Below are 17,913 nucleotides of genomic sequence, written 5' to 3' on the forward strand. Positions count from 1 at the left end.
AGCTCTTTGACTGCTGGTGAAGGATCCTTCCAGGACTTTGGGAAACACCCACGCCCTCTGAGAGGAGCTCTGATCAGCTAACAGGAAGTGAAAACACCTGTGTGGGTTTTTCCAGGTCCTGCACACCCACATGCTTTCTGAAAGGTGTATTTTAACAAGTTATATGTTTTAAATGCATAATCTAAAAGACAACTTTAAGCATGTCTTCCCCTTTAATTGAATGTAGTCAATCTGAGGGGCAACAATTAAACAATTCTTCCATCTGAGTGGAGTGTTTATCTTGTTTAAAGAATAATAATTTGTCTTTAAACATTCTTCCAGATGTTTTATTGATGTCTGATTAATAAATATCTTGAGCAGAACTATCCTAAGAACTAAACTGTATCTCTGAACTCTTATGTGCTGTTGAAATGTTAAAGTTCTGCTCAAACTAACAGAAGAGTGGGAGGAGCTCTAATCAGAGGAAGTGAAAACACCTGTTTGTGTCGTTGCAGGTGTTCAGTTATTCTGGCTGATTAAACATCTGCAGTTCAAGTTAAAGAAAAGAAAAAAATAGAAATACATATGTGTGCAGCTGTATTGTTTGTGTGAAACTCTACAATTAAAGTTTTTATTATCAATAAAAGATAAGTGAATGAGTGGACTTCAGACAGATGGAGTCATGAGACTATTTGTTTCATATGTTTTATTAAAAAAAGGATTAAATAAGTATGACTCATCATTTCTATATAATCCCTCTGGCGCCCTTCACACTATTTCATATTTAAACTCCTATAATTGTCGGGATTTTGGTTCCTAAAACAGTCACAAAATGTTAAAAAAAACCTAATTCAAACCATCCTGAGACACTAAACTCTTCACTTCTCCCAGTGGACAACAATCATAAATACATAAACTATTTACAAACATAAGAAAACAGAATTATGATCAAATGAAGACATGAAATATGCAAAGAAGATCACATGAAGCTTGTTTTTCTACCATCTGAGATCACACAGGTTAACCTGACATCAGAAAGTCTACGTGAGAACTCACATTTCACTACAGAAAACCCTCATAAATAAGTCCGAAAGGCAGTTTGGAGGGCTCACACACACACACACACATAAATAGTCTCGTACCGTTCACGAGGTTCAGTTCCTCACTCAGCATTCACATGCAAAGAGCTTCTGACAGTTTCTATCAGTAGATCTGACACTTTAAACTCAAATTAAGGTCCAACAGCCTTTAAAGAAGACGCATTTTGCACCAAAAGTATAATTCCACAGCAGAATATTGTTCCTTCTGAAACCTGCCTTTAATTTGTTACGTCTGCTGAGAGCTTCACACACGCATCAAAGTGATGACTTGGACTTTTATCAGGAATAGTTGGTGAAAAGTTTTTCTTCCCAGAAAAGAAAATCCTGACGTTCCTCACAACGCTGCATCACTCTTATTGCGTAACACACTGCATTAATGCACGTTTAATATGTTATTAAGTGGTAACACACGAGGCTTTTCTACATCTGCCAGCGAGTTTGAGGAGACATCAAATATTTGCTGTTAGAAGAGAAGTTCACTCGTCTGTTGGGCCACAGAATGAACTGTAATATGTGTAAAAACAGTCAACGTGTGTTATTAAATGATTCTAACTTCATTTAAACTTTATTTAAAGGACAGTGCTGGTCTGACACTGTATGAAAGACCAAAACAATGTGTGAGTCCGTCTCTCCATTCTTCTCTGTGGCAAAAATAAATATGTAAAAACAGATATATGGTTTGATTTTTTAAAAGCTCTCAGTCATTTTCTAAAACAAATGCTCACTTTAGTTTTTAATCAAACAAACCAGCAGGAAGTAGTGCATTTGTTGGGGACTATTTTCAGCGGCGGATTAATCCACATTTTGTGGTTTAGTAAGTCTCATACTTTTCTTTTTGTGTCCGATTCAACAAACTTTCTCAACCGGACCGACGTCTTGTTTCAGCCTCATGAATATCAGTTTATTATAAAGCTACCGGCTCCTCTCTGTGTGTGAGCAGGTTTCATTCATTTCTATCAGTTAAAACTGAAATCATCCATTTCTCCTTGTGTTTGAGAACGTGCGTATATTTAGAGCCTCTTCTTACTCAGCGAACACCAACTAACTCTCAGTGGTAGACGTGTGTGATGAAGGGAAACCGATTCCTAAATAATAGACACACAATACAACTTCAATGTCGACCGTGTAACAACGGAGAGATTGAGAACGATCGGTCCTGAAAAACATGAACTGCTTTTTCTGTGCAAAAAGGTGCAGTTTAGTTTAGTGTTTGAGAGCACAACTTATGTGTCAGACCACCTTAAATAACACAGCTCCACCTTTAACTCCATGGCGCTACTAGTTGTCGGGCAGCAGGAAGCTGAGGCAGGAGAAAGGCAGATTGGAGAGGCAGTCTGTGTTGACGGTGACCTGCATGTCGCCAAATAAAACCCGGCTCCTGTCGCCGCCGGCGCCGCCGCCGCCCAGTTTCTTCTTCAGCTCCGTGTGACGCTGGAGGATCAGCTGGTGCTCACGGCCTCTCAGCAGGCCTCTGAAATACAGGACAGCTACCAGGTGCTTCCTGCTGCAGGCGGAGAAGACAGAAAACACAGAGACATATTTTAAGGATCATCAGTGCATTGGATGTCAAAAGAAGTAAAGTAACCTGTGAGTGATTGTAGGAGGAGAGTCTTTGTGAAGCTCAGGAGTTCAGAGTTTCATGTCAAGTTTCCTTCAGAGCAGGAAGCTGGTGGGAGGACTTTGTTTCTCCTCCGCTGTTGAAGACTGTTCGGAGTTTCTGGAAGAGACTCTGATGGAGGAAACATGGTCTGAGTGGAGCTTGTGTCGTCTACTAAGAATAAAATCAGATTTTATCTGTAAGGTTTCTGCTTCCTTTCCATGGGAGATTTGGGGGAATGGCATTTAAGTTTAATTATATATTATAAACAATAAAAGAGCTTTAAATGAACAGAGCAGTGAAATGATCTGAATGAATTGCAGGGATCTCAGCTCATCATCAGCACTTCATTACTTAGTTTATCTGCTTGTTTGGTTGACTCATCCTCTCACATGTCACATGTTTGGTGAAATGCCACTCAGCTCACAAACACATGATTTATGAGCAACATAATCTCAGGAGTTAATACAGCACGTGTTATATGTAAACAGTTCATTGGGGTTAAAGGTTAAAGTAAGTAAACACACTTTCTGCTTCATTTCATTCATCTACTAGTCATCATCACTTCCTCATTCTTCTGGTTACTGAAGTCAACTCGTGTGTTGAGTCTTTTAATTAAACAACGAGGGGATTCCTGCAGAGGTCAGCTGACCTCTCCGAGTAAACAGAAGCATCGTCGTCTACCACTTCCACAATTATGAGTGGAAACTCTGATGCTTTTTAAGCATTTCAAGTACAAATTAAAATCAGGAAGTAGGTTAAATTTCTTCACGCTTTTTTTTGTGTTGAAGTGAGTTGACTTTGAGTATTTTAAGGCAACAAAACCGCTGCTTTTCAACACAGAGACGCGTCGCAGTGCTTTCGGAACCTGCGTTTATGTTTCACTTTAACAAACCGGTTTATAAGAAACGTCTTCAACCCGGGTGACCGTGAGTCACCTGGAGGGTCATCCTCATCATCCTCATGGTGAAGGATGACCCTCAAGCTTCTGGATTGGCTAGTTGAACATAAATATGTTTAAACTACAGATTAAAAAAAGGCCAAATCTTATGTTTCCCTCCATGTGGCAGAGATCTGGTTTGTACTGACAAAAACATCACTTGTCATCTAACATTTCCTGAACATCACACCAGCTGTGATTGGACGAGAGGCGGGTACAACCTGGACAGGTCGCCAGTCAATCACACGACCGAGTGCACAACTCTCGTTTGAACATTGAATTAAAACAGCATCGCAACGTGTGGCTGCTGCTTGTTCGGTTGTCAGAATCGACTTTCCATCGAGTTCTACAGAAGTCACACAGGAACACGACCGTTTCAGAGCGACAGGTGTTTCAGATTAACGAGAGACCGTGTTAAATGGTGACTTTCTGCAGAATGCGTCTTTTCTATTCACGTGACTTTTCTTGGATCGATTTAGTTTTCCTCCTGCAGTGAGTTTGGCTGGTGAGTCGTGCAGAATGAGTCAGCGAGTTCTTGGAATCGCTCACCTGAAGTCGGGGTAATGCTCCACTAAAGGCTGCAGATGGTTCTTTATGTCGCTCTTGTTTTTCTGCATGATGACGTCGCTCAGGTCGTCTCCCACAGCGTAGAGCCACTCGTGAGTCGACTTCTACCACAGAAACAATAACAAACAATAACAAATAACATTTCTTTTGGTGAAGTATCCGGTAATTTTACTCATCTGGTGCACGGAAATACCCAAGTAAATTGTACTTAAGTACAATACATGAGTAAATATTCTGGAAAGTTTCAAGCTTTTACATTAAAAGTGTTTTGATGAACTCTTTGCTATTTTCTTTCCCCGTATTGACCTGCAGGTCAAACAGAAACACGCTGAAGAGGAAGTTAAAGACTTTATTACCATGTTCTCAAACAGACCACTGAGCTTCTCCCACTGCAGGCGCATCTTGCTCGCTGCCTTCTCGTGTTTCCGGTTCTTGCACGAGTAGTTGTTCTTCATCAGCTGGCCGACGTATTCCCTCACCACGTGGTAGTGCAGTCGGCTCGCAAACTCCTGTTGCCGGGAAACACAAACACACAGAGAGAGAGAGGGGGGGGGAATAACAGGATGGGCACAGAAGAGAAAAGAGGAAATGTGAGCGTGGTTCTCTTTATGTGTCCGTCACACGACCAGCAGCCATCAGATCAGCTGAACTTCCACCTCCGCTTCCACCTATTCATTCCTGACTGTGTTTCAGCGTTTATTCGGTCTCGCTTTCATGCATCCTGCAGTCACAGCATCCGGCCCAAAACAATGGCGCCCAATTTGATTCACTGGAACTTCCAAGAAGGTCATAAACAGCAAACAAGGATTTCCTCTGCTAACCCTCAAAGCGATTACTTAGTGTGAAAAGCCTTATTTGTAGCTCAGCTTCTGCCTCCCTTTAATCCTAAAAACAAACATTGCTGCCAAAGCTAACACTCATTGTTTGACCCGGTTAGTTCCCGGTTAGATATCAGTCTGGTTTGTCCAATCAGGATGGGACAAATGCCAGTAAATCTTTGGCTCGAACTGGGAACTTTCTCGTATCATACCCGACACTTTGGCAGGCAACCAATCGTTATTAAGAGACGGGGGTCTTTCCTCTCAGGAAGATAAAAGGTTGGTAAATACTGGAAATCCCTCTGATGGCTTCTTCCAGCTCGTTTCCTCCTCCTCCTCCTCCTCCTCCTCCTCCTCCTCCTCCTCCTCCTCCTCCTCACCTGATTATGCGGCGGCCTCATCAGAGCGCAGTGCTGAGACAGCAGCTCCGTCCGACTGTGAAGCTGCCCAAAGTCTTCATCGTTGGTGAGCCACTTCCTCGTCATCATCCTCCTCAGGTACGGCTGGAAAAACAGCACAGGAAGTGGGTTCAAAGTGACAATGAAGTGAAGTGTTGTTCTCCACAGGATGGATCGGTGCTTTCATCTGCTCACATCTTCTCAAGAAGTGACTTCAGGGATTTTAACAAGTCCTCTGAATTAAATGACAAAAATACGTCGTTTGTAACTGTCCTTTAGAACGACACATATCCGACCCCCACAAATCACTGAAAAATAAATCTGATGCAACATCGCTCTGTGATCGATATGTTAAAGATAACAATGTCACAGAGCTTCATAGTGATTTTCAGCTCATTGTCATTTTTATGCATTTTCCTACGAAAGTGCAGCAACACTTGTCATTTTCACTTGTTACATGCACACAGTCTTTATAAAATAAACTTTCGTCTTTACAGGTTTAGACAATAAAACCACCTCGTTAGGTTAAACAACAGAAGTGTTAAAATAACAACAGAAGTGCCGTTACACAAGTACACAATTTGGCTGAAATATCGCTGTTTGTTGGATTCATCCACCTCCAAATGTGTGCTTTTGAGATCTTTATACTTCTTCATTCAGGGTAACATAAGAAATTACTTTATATCTACGAATTACACCTCCTGTGGTCGTATGAGAAGAAGACTGTTGCTGCTCAGAACTACAGGTGGAAGTAGTGTGATGGAGGTAAAGCAACACAAAACCTCTCGGGGAGGTCAGAGGGGAGGATTGGACATGAAGGAAAACTCTTGTTTGTGTCCGGTTTCCTGCAAACAATCACTGTTGGTTTTATTAAACCACGACTATAAACTTAGTGAAGTAGTTTCTGTACCTAAACTTAAACAAACCTCTAAGCATAGTAGTGGCAGATCACAGATCAGCAGTTACATAATGTCCTGCTGTTCGTTGACCTGTTTTGTTGTGAGATAATAAATCCACCTCTGAATGACTTCACTTCCTCCTTTGTGATCTTTTACAGAAAGTGACTCGCTCGAACGAATCTCTGCATTGAGTTTGAATGAGAGGCTCAGGAAAAGAGCAATCCTTTTTCAATTCCCCTTTAAGAAAACTGCAACAGCTCTCTGAGTGTGGAATAAATGGATGAAATCCAGAACTGGGCTTTCACCTAAAATACCGCTGATTTCATCCGCGTGATTGTACCTTGACGTCGTCTTTGAACTGGTCCTCCAGCGCCTGGTTGAGCCTGATAATCAGCGACGTCACCTCTTGTCTGAACCCGTCCACCTCGTCTGGACATGAGTCCCGGTACTCCTCCATGTGCTGCCTGCAGGAGCACAAAAAGAAAAGAAAGATTTCTCTTGGATACTTTAATTTAAATAACTATCTGAAAAAGTAGAAAACTCAAAAGAACACGTCTTTTTTCTTCTTCTTTCCTCCATTAATCATCTCATGACCCAACAGATGTATCTGGTGACCCTTTGGAGGGTTCCCTCGGTTGGGAACCTGATATGTCATAATAATCAGTCACAAGGGCCCTTTTTCTGCACAACATCACTTTTACTTTTGATGCGTTCAGTACATTTACAGATGCAGACACCTTGAATTTCCCCTCCAAGCCAACTTCCAGCCACTGGGAGTGGCTAGGGTCTAGTTGCAGAAGTCTAGGGTCTAGTTGTAGAGGTCTAGGGTCTAGTTCCAGAAGTCTAGGGACTAGTTGTAGAGGTCTAGGGTCTAGTTCCAGAAGTCTAGGGACTAGTTGCAGTGGTCTAGGGACTATTTGCAGAGGTCTAGGGACTAGTTCCAGAGGTCTAGGGTCTAGTTCCAGAGGTCTAGGGTCTAGTTGCAGTGGTCTAGGGACTAGTTCCAGAGGTCTAGATGAAACCCTTGGATTATAAAAGTATCCTCAGTAGAACCCCCTCTGTGAGTTTTAGTTGGCCACCTTAAGAAGGTGGGAAGGTTCTGGATTGAACCCCTTAGAGAGGGTTATGGATGGAACCATTACACCATAGACGGGTTCTCTTTTACATCACCTCATAGGGGGTTCTGGGCATGACCCTTTAAGTTGGGTTCCAAGTAGAAAGCTCTGAAAGGATTCCAAGTTGAACCTTTCTGAAAGGTCCTATCAGGAACCTGAAAAAATGGTTCTCCAATGAGGACAAGAACCCTATACGGTGAGCACCTTTATTTTAAAGAGTGTAGGCCCCATCATGAAGGAGGGGGAATTCTGAAGCTGATCATACTTTCACATAAGTACTTTTACACTGTTGTATTAGTACTTCTACTGAAGTAAAGAATCTGAATTTCTTCCACCACAGTTTGTCATGAAGACTGAAGCATTTTCAACATATTTTCACACCACTAGCAAAGTTGTGACCCTAAACCGTAAGCCATGAGGCGAATTAAATATAATACAATTTGATAAACAAACACATGAAGCCACGTTTTATGAAAGTACGTTACAACTAATGCAGTTATTTAGAGGTCTTGCACATGAATTCCTTTCACATTGGTCTTTAATTCAGGAGCTTTTTTATTGATCTTTTTGTAAATGTCTACAGGACTGAGACCCAGAGGATGGAGAGCAGTGGTGTTAGAGGTGAAGTACTCGACCACAGACTCCCCTGAACCTCTAAAAGCTCAGCAGCAGAACAGAATGCAGACATGAGATCTGCAGCTATAAACACACACCGCTCTCGACACATGTGGACGTCCTCGAACGACCGGCTGCAAAGACTGGAAGCAGCAGCTGGGGGAGGTTTGAGAGGTTCATCTGGCTGTAGCCTCACTGCTTTCACTCCTCCCCCGTGACAGCATTTCTCACACACACCCCAGATTCCCCGAAATCACGTGAAGTGGCACTCTCTCCAAACCTGGCACAGTGTCTCTCACATGGCCTCGTTAAGTGGGTGTGTGGTGAAGCTCTGCTGTGCATGTTAAAAGAGAAACTTCTGAACAAGCTTGTGAAAGAAAGCAGCTCTGACGCTCCCTTAACAGACTCGCTTCAATCGCATATAAATCGTGTCGGCACGAATGCTGCGGAATCTCCCCGTCAAGTCCAAAATAGCTCAGAGATGAATCATCTAAACAAAAGCTCTGCACGACGTTCTCCAGAATCTTTAGAACCGTTTGTTTTCTGCAGTAGTTTGTTTACGAAGACACAGAAACAATAACACAACTAAAAGTCACAAGTTTAAAATCATAAACCGAAATATCACCAGATTGTTCGATTCTATTTGTCCAGATTTCTGGACTCTCGGAAAAAAAGGGTTCCAAAAGGGTGAGGTTCTACCCAGAACCAATTTGCTTCTGAAGAACCCTTTTGTGAACAAAGGTTCCTTGCTTGGACTAAGGGTTCCATTAAGAACCCACACACCCCCAGACACTGTGACTGTGAACCATGATTGTTGTGGGATGCACTGCACCAAAGCATGAGGAACCCTGAGAGAGGTCTAGATGAAACCTTTGGAATATAAAAGGGTTCTCGATAGAACCTCCCAGGTGGATTCTTGTTAGCACCCTTATAAGGTGGAAATGTTCTGGGTTGCACAGATGGTTTTAGGTATTTTTGTTCGAAAAAGGGTTCCAGGTGGAACCTTCTTAGAGGGTTCCGCCAGGAACAAAAATGTTTCCTCTGAGATGTAGTACAATAAAAAGTACAATATCTACATCTGAGATGTAGTGGAGAAGTATTGAGTATCAGGAAATGGAAATACTAAAGTAAAGTACCACAAATTTGTACAGTACTTGATAAATATTAAGTATTTGTATTTGTCTCTAATCTTATAGTCTTGTACTCTGGATTTGTACTGTTCTTTACATATGAGCCACGTTCCCACTGATGGACAGTAAAGTTGTGTTTTAAAGTTGTGCTGTTACGTCTGCTTCTGAAACAGGAACTCATCTCTGGATGAATCGGGTGATATTTCTTTCCCTTGAGGGTGTGCTGCCCCGTTTCTGGTTTTGTCAGGGCACGCTGGTCCGTCTCCGGGCCTCTTGGGTAATTTCGGGAAGTCATGTGACTTACTGTAAAGCAGTGAAGCAGTTGATGTATGTTATCTGGTACTCGATCCAAAGAGGCTTCGGTCTGAGAGCGCTGCAGTGACGCCTGAACTCCGTCTCAAATCTGTGAGAAAAAAAGAGGAGGAGAGAGGAGAGAGATTCAGCCTGTCAGACAATGAATAGGGTTCAAACTCCCACTTTAAATAGGCTTCCTGTTTGTACTTCCATTTTATTCTACTCTGTACTTCTACTCCACTGCATTTTGCAAGAAAATGTACTTTTTACTCCACTTCATTTATCTAACAGCTTTCGTCACTTTTGCAGATTATTAACACAAAATATAAATCATTGTGGATTAAACTACCCACCAGTGTGTAAGTCATTTAAATGAGTTCCATCTTTACCAGCTGCAACATTAAAGTGATAAACATCAATAATTATAATCCAGTAATATAATATGTATGATTCTGAAATGGGACAATCAGCATAGTGAGTACTTTTGGTACTTATGTATATTTTGATGCTAATACTTTTGTACTTTTACTGTACGCAAGTACGATTCTGAATGCAGGACTTTTTACTACTTTTACTTGAATAAAATATCTGAGAACTTCTTCCACCGGTGTCGACAGATAACCTTTGTTTAACTGTTACTTTTTTATTGTTATTTTTTGCTACTTTTCCTGTTTTCTGTTTCCTTTTTTTTGCTGCTGCAGAGATAAAACTGGAATAAGATGAATGTAATATGTCTGTGTTCTTGAGATAAAGAACGATGGAGGAGAGGACGGTCACAGAGTTCACTTAAAACAACACCAGTCATCAATCAGCCAGAGGAAATATTCCGACGTTTCGACAGTGTGGTCGTTGCACATTACTGAGGGCAGGATCCTGTTTCCAGTTGGTGTTCTTGTGGGCGGGTTCCCCCTCACGCTGCCAGCTTCCTCTTTTACTTTGTTTATACATATATCTATGTTTTATTGAGTAACATGTGATATTTTGTGGTTGACTTGATGCCATTTGACCTCCTCACTAATGCATTATTTCTGAAGATAAATATGACGACAGACTTAAGTTCTTATTGTATGTTGTTAAGAAGGCTAAAACATCATATATTAAATGATTTAATAAGCAAACCTGGCCTCTGAGGACGTTTATAGGTTGTTACCGTCTCATAGATGTCGAGACATTTCATTCAAAACCACAAAGTTCTACCTCACGTTGGTGCTAAACGATAAATCAGAGGATCACCAAACTCAAAGGGTGTTTATAATGGTTGAGATAATTCAGTCTGGCCTATGCCAATATTACTCTTCCTCTAGCTAGCAGAGCTAAAACATAAGAATAAATACGTAGCACAGTGTGTGAATATATATGCCTGTCCTTTACGTGTTTGTACACATTCAGTGTCTCCGTGTTGACGAACCTCTTGGGGAACGTGCTCAGCTCCTGGAGGCAGCAGGAGATCACTTCCTGTTCCAGCTGAGCATCGATGGCTCCAGAGTTCTGAACGTTTCCTTTCACTGTCTGCAGAGAGAGAAAACACACCAGCACACACACTTTAGTACAAACACACACACACACACACACACACAGAGTCACGATGAGCTTCATATGGAGCTCTCTGCTGCCGCCACATGGTCACATCACAGCGTTGCATGTTTAGACTTCTGTCATCTAGACTCATTAATATTTACTAACAAACACAAAAATAAACACTCAAGCCTATGAAGCCACATACTTTGTACAGATATTACATTTATTATTGTATAAATATCAAATGTACTTGTTTTCTAATCATTTAAATCAATATAGAAAATACAAATATATAAATATATAATTCTTTGTCTAAAGTATGATTTTAAGCAAAATAGTATCCTTTTTTCCAACATATCTGCTGAGTATTTTAGGTACTTATGTGTTTCTTATTAATAAGCTTCAGGCATACTTCATGGTACTTTAAATATAAACATACTGTTTTTAATACACTTAACCACAGCTAGAACATTTAAAGAACATCATGTGACATCTCATCTTTGACATCTACATATTTACTAAAAATAGCAGGCGTACCGTCCAGATGTCCATGTGAAACGGACAGTTGAGGAAGTCCTCCTCCTTCTGCGGAGAGCTGCTGTCCCTCCAAACCTCCTCATCTTCAAGTGCAATGACTCTGTCCAGTGAAGAGCTCATGTCCTCCTGCAGCAACAGACACAGAGAGGAGAACGCTGGTCAAAACCTCTACGACAAGATCGTCTCATCAGGTCTTTCTTCTCTGACGATTCTATTTCAGCTCATCTAAAAACACTCAATTATTATCACAAGAACTGGAATTAATATACAACCGTTTAGCTATTTTCAGCACCTTGGCTGCAGTGTTTAACGAGCCACAACAGGAGGTTACAGACGTTGGTTTAGTCTTGAATCACTAAATTAGAGGCTTTTGTGCTTTTATTTTGAAGGCCAAAGTGGAGGAAAGATCCAATAAGTGGAGTTATGTTTCTGTTTTGTGACCGATATGTGAGGAAAAAGATGATTTTAAACAAAACCTTCTTTCTAATTAGAGGAAAATGTAATTTTCTGGTTTGGTTCTTGATTTCTTTGTTTTTAGTAGTTCACATAATTACTTAAGTCAAGTTTTATGGACAGGTGTGTAAACGTCCCCAGGCTACCTCATTGCCCTCTGCCGTTCACCTTTATTCCCCATCACCTGACTGCCCCGCCCACCGACACACCTGTTCCCACTCTCCTCCTCAGCGCTGCAGATATTTAATCACACCTTTCCCACTCACTTCCAACCAATTTGTGAGTTGCAATAAAGCTTTTTTGTCTTGTGTTTTTTGTTTTGAGCTTCTGTAACCTGCACCTGACATTGAATCACTGAACTCATTCTGTCGGCCTTCTTTGTCCGCATTTCGGTCCAATCCTGCATTTCCTGAGTCGTAACAAACTCATTAAATCCAACTTGAATTCAACAAGATGAAGCTCTGGGAACAAGGGGTCGGTGTTTTATGGGATTGTTGGTTCTTTTGCACATAAAATTAACATTCTATTTCCCAACATGAAGGACTAAAGGGCCTGTTTACTTGACGTGGAACGAAATCTGAAGAAATGTTGACTCGAACTCTTTACTAAAATCCTCAAATTCCCAGAAAAGTGAGGGACGGTGGTGCTCGTCACCTTCACTCTGCAGCAGAACTTGTCTTTGAGCTGCGTCAGGAGCTCGTCCTCCAGCTGCAGATCGACACTCTCGTCCTTCATGTCCGGCTGCAGGGAGAGACTTCCCATGATCGTCTCGCTGTGCGACGTGAAACAAGATACATTCAACAACATTTACATGCGATCTGAAGAATGCTGGAGACGTGTCGCTTCATGTCGGGAGGAGAGAAGAAATCAGGTTACAAGCTCTAAAGAACTGTTTGGGAAGCAATCTTTAAATAATGCTTTGAAGCAATAATAAATATAGTTTAAAGTACTTATTGAGTGTACTGATGCATTCATTCTTATATATTTAATAAAAAGTTCATTTTCACAGTCCATTGCATTCATGTGTATGAGCAGTAATATTACAGTATGTGTGTGATAAACTGAATAAATAAAGTCTTTTTTAAGGTGCTACTTTACATAATCTGTGAGACACACGACCTGATTAAAAATGTTCCATTTTGGCCTCGAGAGAGTGTTGTGCTTCTTTTTTCATCAGTTTATTTTTGGTCTCCGAAATGTTGTTTCGAGCATGTTATTTGGGGGGGGGGGGGGGGTTGGCGTGGCCTGATTCAGCAGTGCTGCCTCTTTATCTGATACCCGACTCACGCTCACTCTGGTGCTGTCTGTAAACATCTCTGTCTGCATCTTTACTGGTGAGACGTGTTTTTAGAAGACTTTCTTTTTCCTGCAAGTTTGAGACGATAAACATTTCTGCAGGAGAACAATCTGTGAGACGCGGCCCAGATGTCTGGAGTCTGGAGTCATCCACCTCTTTACCTCCTTCTTGTTTAATATGTTTGAGGTCATTCACTGGATGGAGGCCAACATACATGCACTGGTTTAAAAGCCCCGAGTTCACAAATATAAACTACCAGACTAATTAGTATGCCAGACAAAGATTCAGTGTGTCTGAAAATGTAGATAGTCAAAGTCAAAAATATCAGGATGTTACAAGATCTGATCACATTTTGCAGCTTGTAAACCAGCATGCTTTTCTGACCCACAATCCTTTGCGTATCAGATATACGAGCAAGATGGTCAAAGTTCGAGGTGCCCTGTCATGATGAAGTAGTACGTCCCAGCTGAATGCATCCTGCATGCAGCAGTACGTACTTTGCGAAGGCAGCTGAACTAAAAGTAAAAAGAAAAAGTACGCGATCTGGACGGCAGATAAAGTTTGATTTTCTAGGCTCAGTAATCTCCTAAACCAGCTGGTCACTGTGGTATTTGTCAAACAAACGAGATGAAATAAGTCGTTTGTTGGGGACTATTTTCAGTGGCGGATGAATCCACATTTGGTGCTCTAGTCAAAATGAATACAGTGTGTGTGCTGATGGTGATGAAGCAATATGTCACCCAGAGATATCAGGCTGTGATACACACACGATACTTGTTAGTAGATACGTTCACTGTATCTGTTGTGGAGAAACAATATTTCAACGTACTGATTGACGTTCACTGACCTCTTGTAGCGGTTGATGATCCAGTCCAGCAGAGCATAGAGGTCCTTCCGCTCCGTCGCCTGCTCATCCAGCTTCTTCATGTGCTGCCCGAGGACCCGGTGGTAGCTCCTCACGTAGGTGCTGAAGACTTTGAAGCTGGGCGGGTACGAGCACCGCAGCTCCTTCTTCACGCTCTCCAAGTCCTCCACGACGGTCCGACCCAGCAGCCCCAGGTGAACGGCCAACCAGGAGACGTTCTGCTCCCTCCGCTCCAGGTGAACGCTCGACACCTTCGCCTGCACCCCCTCGCCCACCGCCTCCCTCCACGCCTCCATCCAGCTGCCCGCAAGCCCGCCGGGCTCTTCCGCCCTCCTCTCCTCCTCTTGGATGATGCGAGCCACGGGAACCAACAGCCCCTTGTTTCTGGAGGGAAGAGAGTTGGAGTCACGCACGATGGTGTTGACCTTGTTCCTCAGCTCTCCGTAGAGGAGGTTGAGGTCTTTCTCCTTCTTGGCCAGCTCCATGGGCGAGTCCTCGCCGCACCGCTCACGCTCCTGCTGGAACTCCTGCCGCAGGGCGAGCAGGTTCAGGTGAGCCTCCTCCAGCACCTCGTTCTCGATCAGCTTATTGATCTGCATCACTGGGAACACAAGGCAAGGCTCAGGCGAGGGAGAACACACACTGTCACTCTTCATTTGTCCTGTTAAACGTATTCTCAATAAATCAATAAACAGCAGGGAAACTCTTAAGTCCAGAGGAAGTTATTTGTGAATTGAACGCCTCTTTCAGGCAGGATTCAGACCCTGACTGTGGTGTCGACAGACAAACCGAACCCCGGTGTATTTACACTGGGAATAAGACTCCTTTTACCGGCTGCTTTTGTTGCCAAAACAGACAAAAGATAAGTTGAATGCGCGGACAGAGAAGGAGACAGGAAGGTGTTTGGGAACTTGAAGAGAAAAGGTCGCATTCATAACTTGCAGCTACGAATGTCTTCAAACTATTTCTTTATTTAGATTAAAGGAAACTTAAAATCTGAATTTACCTGAAGGACAGTCAAAGGTTCCTCAAAAGTTAAAAATATCACATATCCAACAGGATGTACTTGCAATAAATGTCCAAAATGACCGTTTGCATATCAATTATACAAATTGTTAATTTGGATTTTAAAGACATTTTTTTGTTGTAGTAATGAATTGAAGTAAATGGGGGCTGCATTTAACAACAGCAAAACTACATCAGAACATCTGTTTACAAACTCTCACATAACTCTTCAATCTAAGTCTCACTTATCCTACTTCACAAACACACTCATCTATTTAAAACATATATTAAACAATCTCCTGTGAGTCACAAGACTCACAACTTCACTGTTGTGATTCACTCTAACTGCTCTCATCGCGTCATTCACAGAGAAGATGCTGTAATAAAGTAACTGCACACTACAGCAAACAGCAGACAGCCTCAGTTAGAGACTAGCTGATGAACATAGTGAATCATTTTACGGCCAAAGAGACCGATGTTTCCCTCAGGCGTTGGTGGAGACCAAAGACGGAGCTAACAGAGAGACAATATCGGACGTACATTCGTCAGGTGACACAAAAATGAACATGTTGACACACGCTAACGTTACTTTAAGGTTATAAGCACGATGAAGAGGCCGTACCTGACAGTGGGGTGTGGGGTATTTCTAGCAGTGTGTACGACTCCTCCATCTCCTCACACGCCTCCTCTTCCTCCTCCTCTTTGTGCTCCTTCCTCTCCTCCACCGAGCCTTCGCAGAGGGAGACCAGAGCCTCCGGTCTGCACGTTTTATCCTTCTTGCTGCCGAATTTCAGGCTTCGACGTATGGATGCTCCCCTTTTCATGAGGGAGTCACCGAACCCGGCCATGTTTGGATCTGAGTGGATAGAAAACAGTTGCGGTGACCAGTTGGCTTTTACTGACCCACACATGATTCTGGTCTTTTGTTTTGCCTCCATCTTGCTGCAGTCAACTGTGCTTTGTGTTGGGAACCTCATGTCCAAAGTCAATTAATCACATTTAATAGATTGTGGTTTCTTGTTTGCTGTGTGCTGCTGCCACCGTGCATTCACCACACACCCTTAAGCTGATGTAACGTAATTTAAAAGGGTCAGGTTAAATCCCGCTAAATGGGAAAACTACGCTGCCTGCTGTTGTAAATTTGTAAATCTGCACTGAGTAGTAGAAGCAAAGGATTATGGGTAATCCTCGAGGATTTGCCACTCGGTAACGTGTCTGTGGACAAAATAATGTTAAGTAACTTGAAAAAGTACATAAAGGTTGAGCTGGCTTTATTTGTTTGGATATTATTTGTCTATTATCTTCGCCATGTTTTCATGAAGTTAACCATTCGTCTGAATGTGTTTTATTGCCGGTAACAACGTCTCCAGTATAGCTGGCTAACACTAACGTGATGCCGGTTCTACGTCATTGTCCTTTGTCATAAATGCAGGTATGTGACAGTGTGTTGCTCTATAGAGTGTGGTAATATTTTAAACATGCAGATGGAGTATTTTCTATTGTCTAATTGTTTACTAAGTTACATCATTGTTATTCTAAAATGAAAAATTCTTTAAAAAAGGGAAACAGTCCAGTGTGAGAAATCTGTATAAATATATTTGTGTCCTCATACGTTTGAGAGAGAGACAGTTTCTGTTCTATTTCTATTTTATTTACATGAATTTAAACCCACTATACGATCACTGCATCAGTGTATTTAAAAGGGATTATGGGTAATCCTCAAAGATACGGAGGATTTATCAGCATACGCTGTTTGTCCACAGGAGACGGCCATTCTACTATAATGTCCTTTGTCATAAATGCAGATGTGGAATAAAGCTGCTGTTACCATAAGCCTGACCAGGCGATGTATTTAGTCAGGAAACATCTCACCGAGGTCACACTGACTGATTCACACTGCGTTTGGTCACCATGTCTTTGCACTATTTTTATTGTTTACAACTTAAAGAACACTTGACTTGTATGTACGATTTATTTCTTATTTTATTGTTGTTCATTGGTAATGTGTATGTATATTTATATGTTGATATTTACATATGTTTTACTACATATGTACATAACAGTCCAGCTTTGTTGTCATTGTCCGTAGCTGTGCACACATACGTGGCCAATAAAGCTGATTCTGAACTAACTGGGGCTGTTCTTTGACATGGTTTCCTCCAAATTAAGAGAAATCTTAATTCAGAGATGTAACATTTATTTTTTCCCCTGGAGCAGCAGTTAAAACAAAACCTTTATGTCGCCGGGATGATTGAGATGTTGTGGCAGCGTATAGCTTTACCACATAAAACACACTTCACAGACTTGTTGAAAACAACATAAAAATGTTCACATAAAAGAGACGACGGACGTAAAACTTTACTTCTTTAAAGCTAACATGGATGAGAAGTCCTTAAAGCAACAAGGAGACTTGCTGATATGAAACGTTGATCCAGTATTGAGTGACTGAGTTACCTGTCTTTGAACGCGTCAGACCTTTTCCTTTCTGCGGGGCGCCGTCGCTCTCGTCTTCCTCTTTTCTGCTGAAAAGGCCTCCGATGTTCTTCAGAGGAGACGTGACCGGAGAGCCGACCCTCAGACCTGAAACACAGAGGCACAACGTTTCCTCGTTTCACAATCACATCTCTCTTTGTCTCGTCAGTAAGAAGATAAATCAATCTCAGGGCTTGGAATCGATTTCAGTTCCTGAACGTTTATATTTACATTTCCGTGTGGCTGCGTGACTCGGCAGTGTTTAGTCCTCACACAGTGACCTGGAACTAAACCAACTGAGGAATGCAAAGATT

The 17,913-nt window shown here is 41.9% G+C and overlaps 1 protein-coding gene and 1 pseudogene across 1 annotated transcript; one reads left to right on the forward strand and one right to left on the reverse strand.

Annotated features, from left to right (window-relative positions):
• Nucleotides 1–293: 293 nt before the first annotated feature.
• Nucleotides 294–17,825, reverse strand: exoc3l4 (exocyst complex component 3-like 4). The gene is made up of 12 exons (XM_076107387.1): nt 17,582–17,825; nt 15,750–15,983; nt 14,105–14,723; nt 12,615–12,732; nt 11,508–11,633; nt 10,861–10,961; nt 9,463–9,561; nt 6,639–6,762; nt 5,382–5,504; nt 4,540–4,692; nt 4,166–4,287; nt 294–2,583 (listed from the first exon to the last, which is right to left on the reverse strand). The coding sequence occupies exons 2-12, from the start codon at nt 15,973–15,975 to the stop codon at nt 2,358–2,360; spliced, it is 2,037 nt and encodes a 678-aa protein (XP_075963502.1). The 5' UTR covers nt 15,976–15,983; nt 17,582–17,825; the 3' UTR covers nt 294–2,357.
• On the forward strand, nt 2,724–2,831 carry LOC142967838 (small nucleolar RNA U3; annotated as a pseudogene).
• Nucleotides 17,826–17,913: the final 88 nt, after the last annotated feature.

Source organism: Anarhichas minor, unplaced genomic scaffold, assembly GCF_050575085.1.
Source record: "Anarhichas minor isolate MPS153535 unplaced genomic scaffold, ASM5057508v1 ptg000038l, whole genome shotgun sequence".
Lineage (NCBI taxonomy): Eukaryota > Metazoa > Chordata > Actinopteri > Perciformes > Anarhichadidae > Anarhichas > Anarhichas minor.

Coding starts and splice junctions, on each gene's coding strand:
- exoc3l4 (XM_076107387.1), bottom strand. CDS start 15,975: ATGGCCGGGTTCGGTGACTCCCTCATGAAAAGGGGAGCATCCATACGT. Junction 12,733..14,104: donor ATCATCAACCGCTACAAGAG/GTCAGTGAACGT, acceptor CACGTCGCACAG/CGAGACGATCATGGGAAGTC. Junction 4,693..5,381: donor TGAGGCCGCCGCATAATCAG/GTGAGGAGGAGG, acceptor TCCCGGCAACAG/GAGTTTGCGAGCCGACTGCA.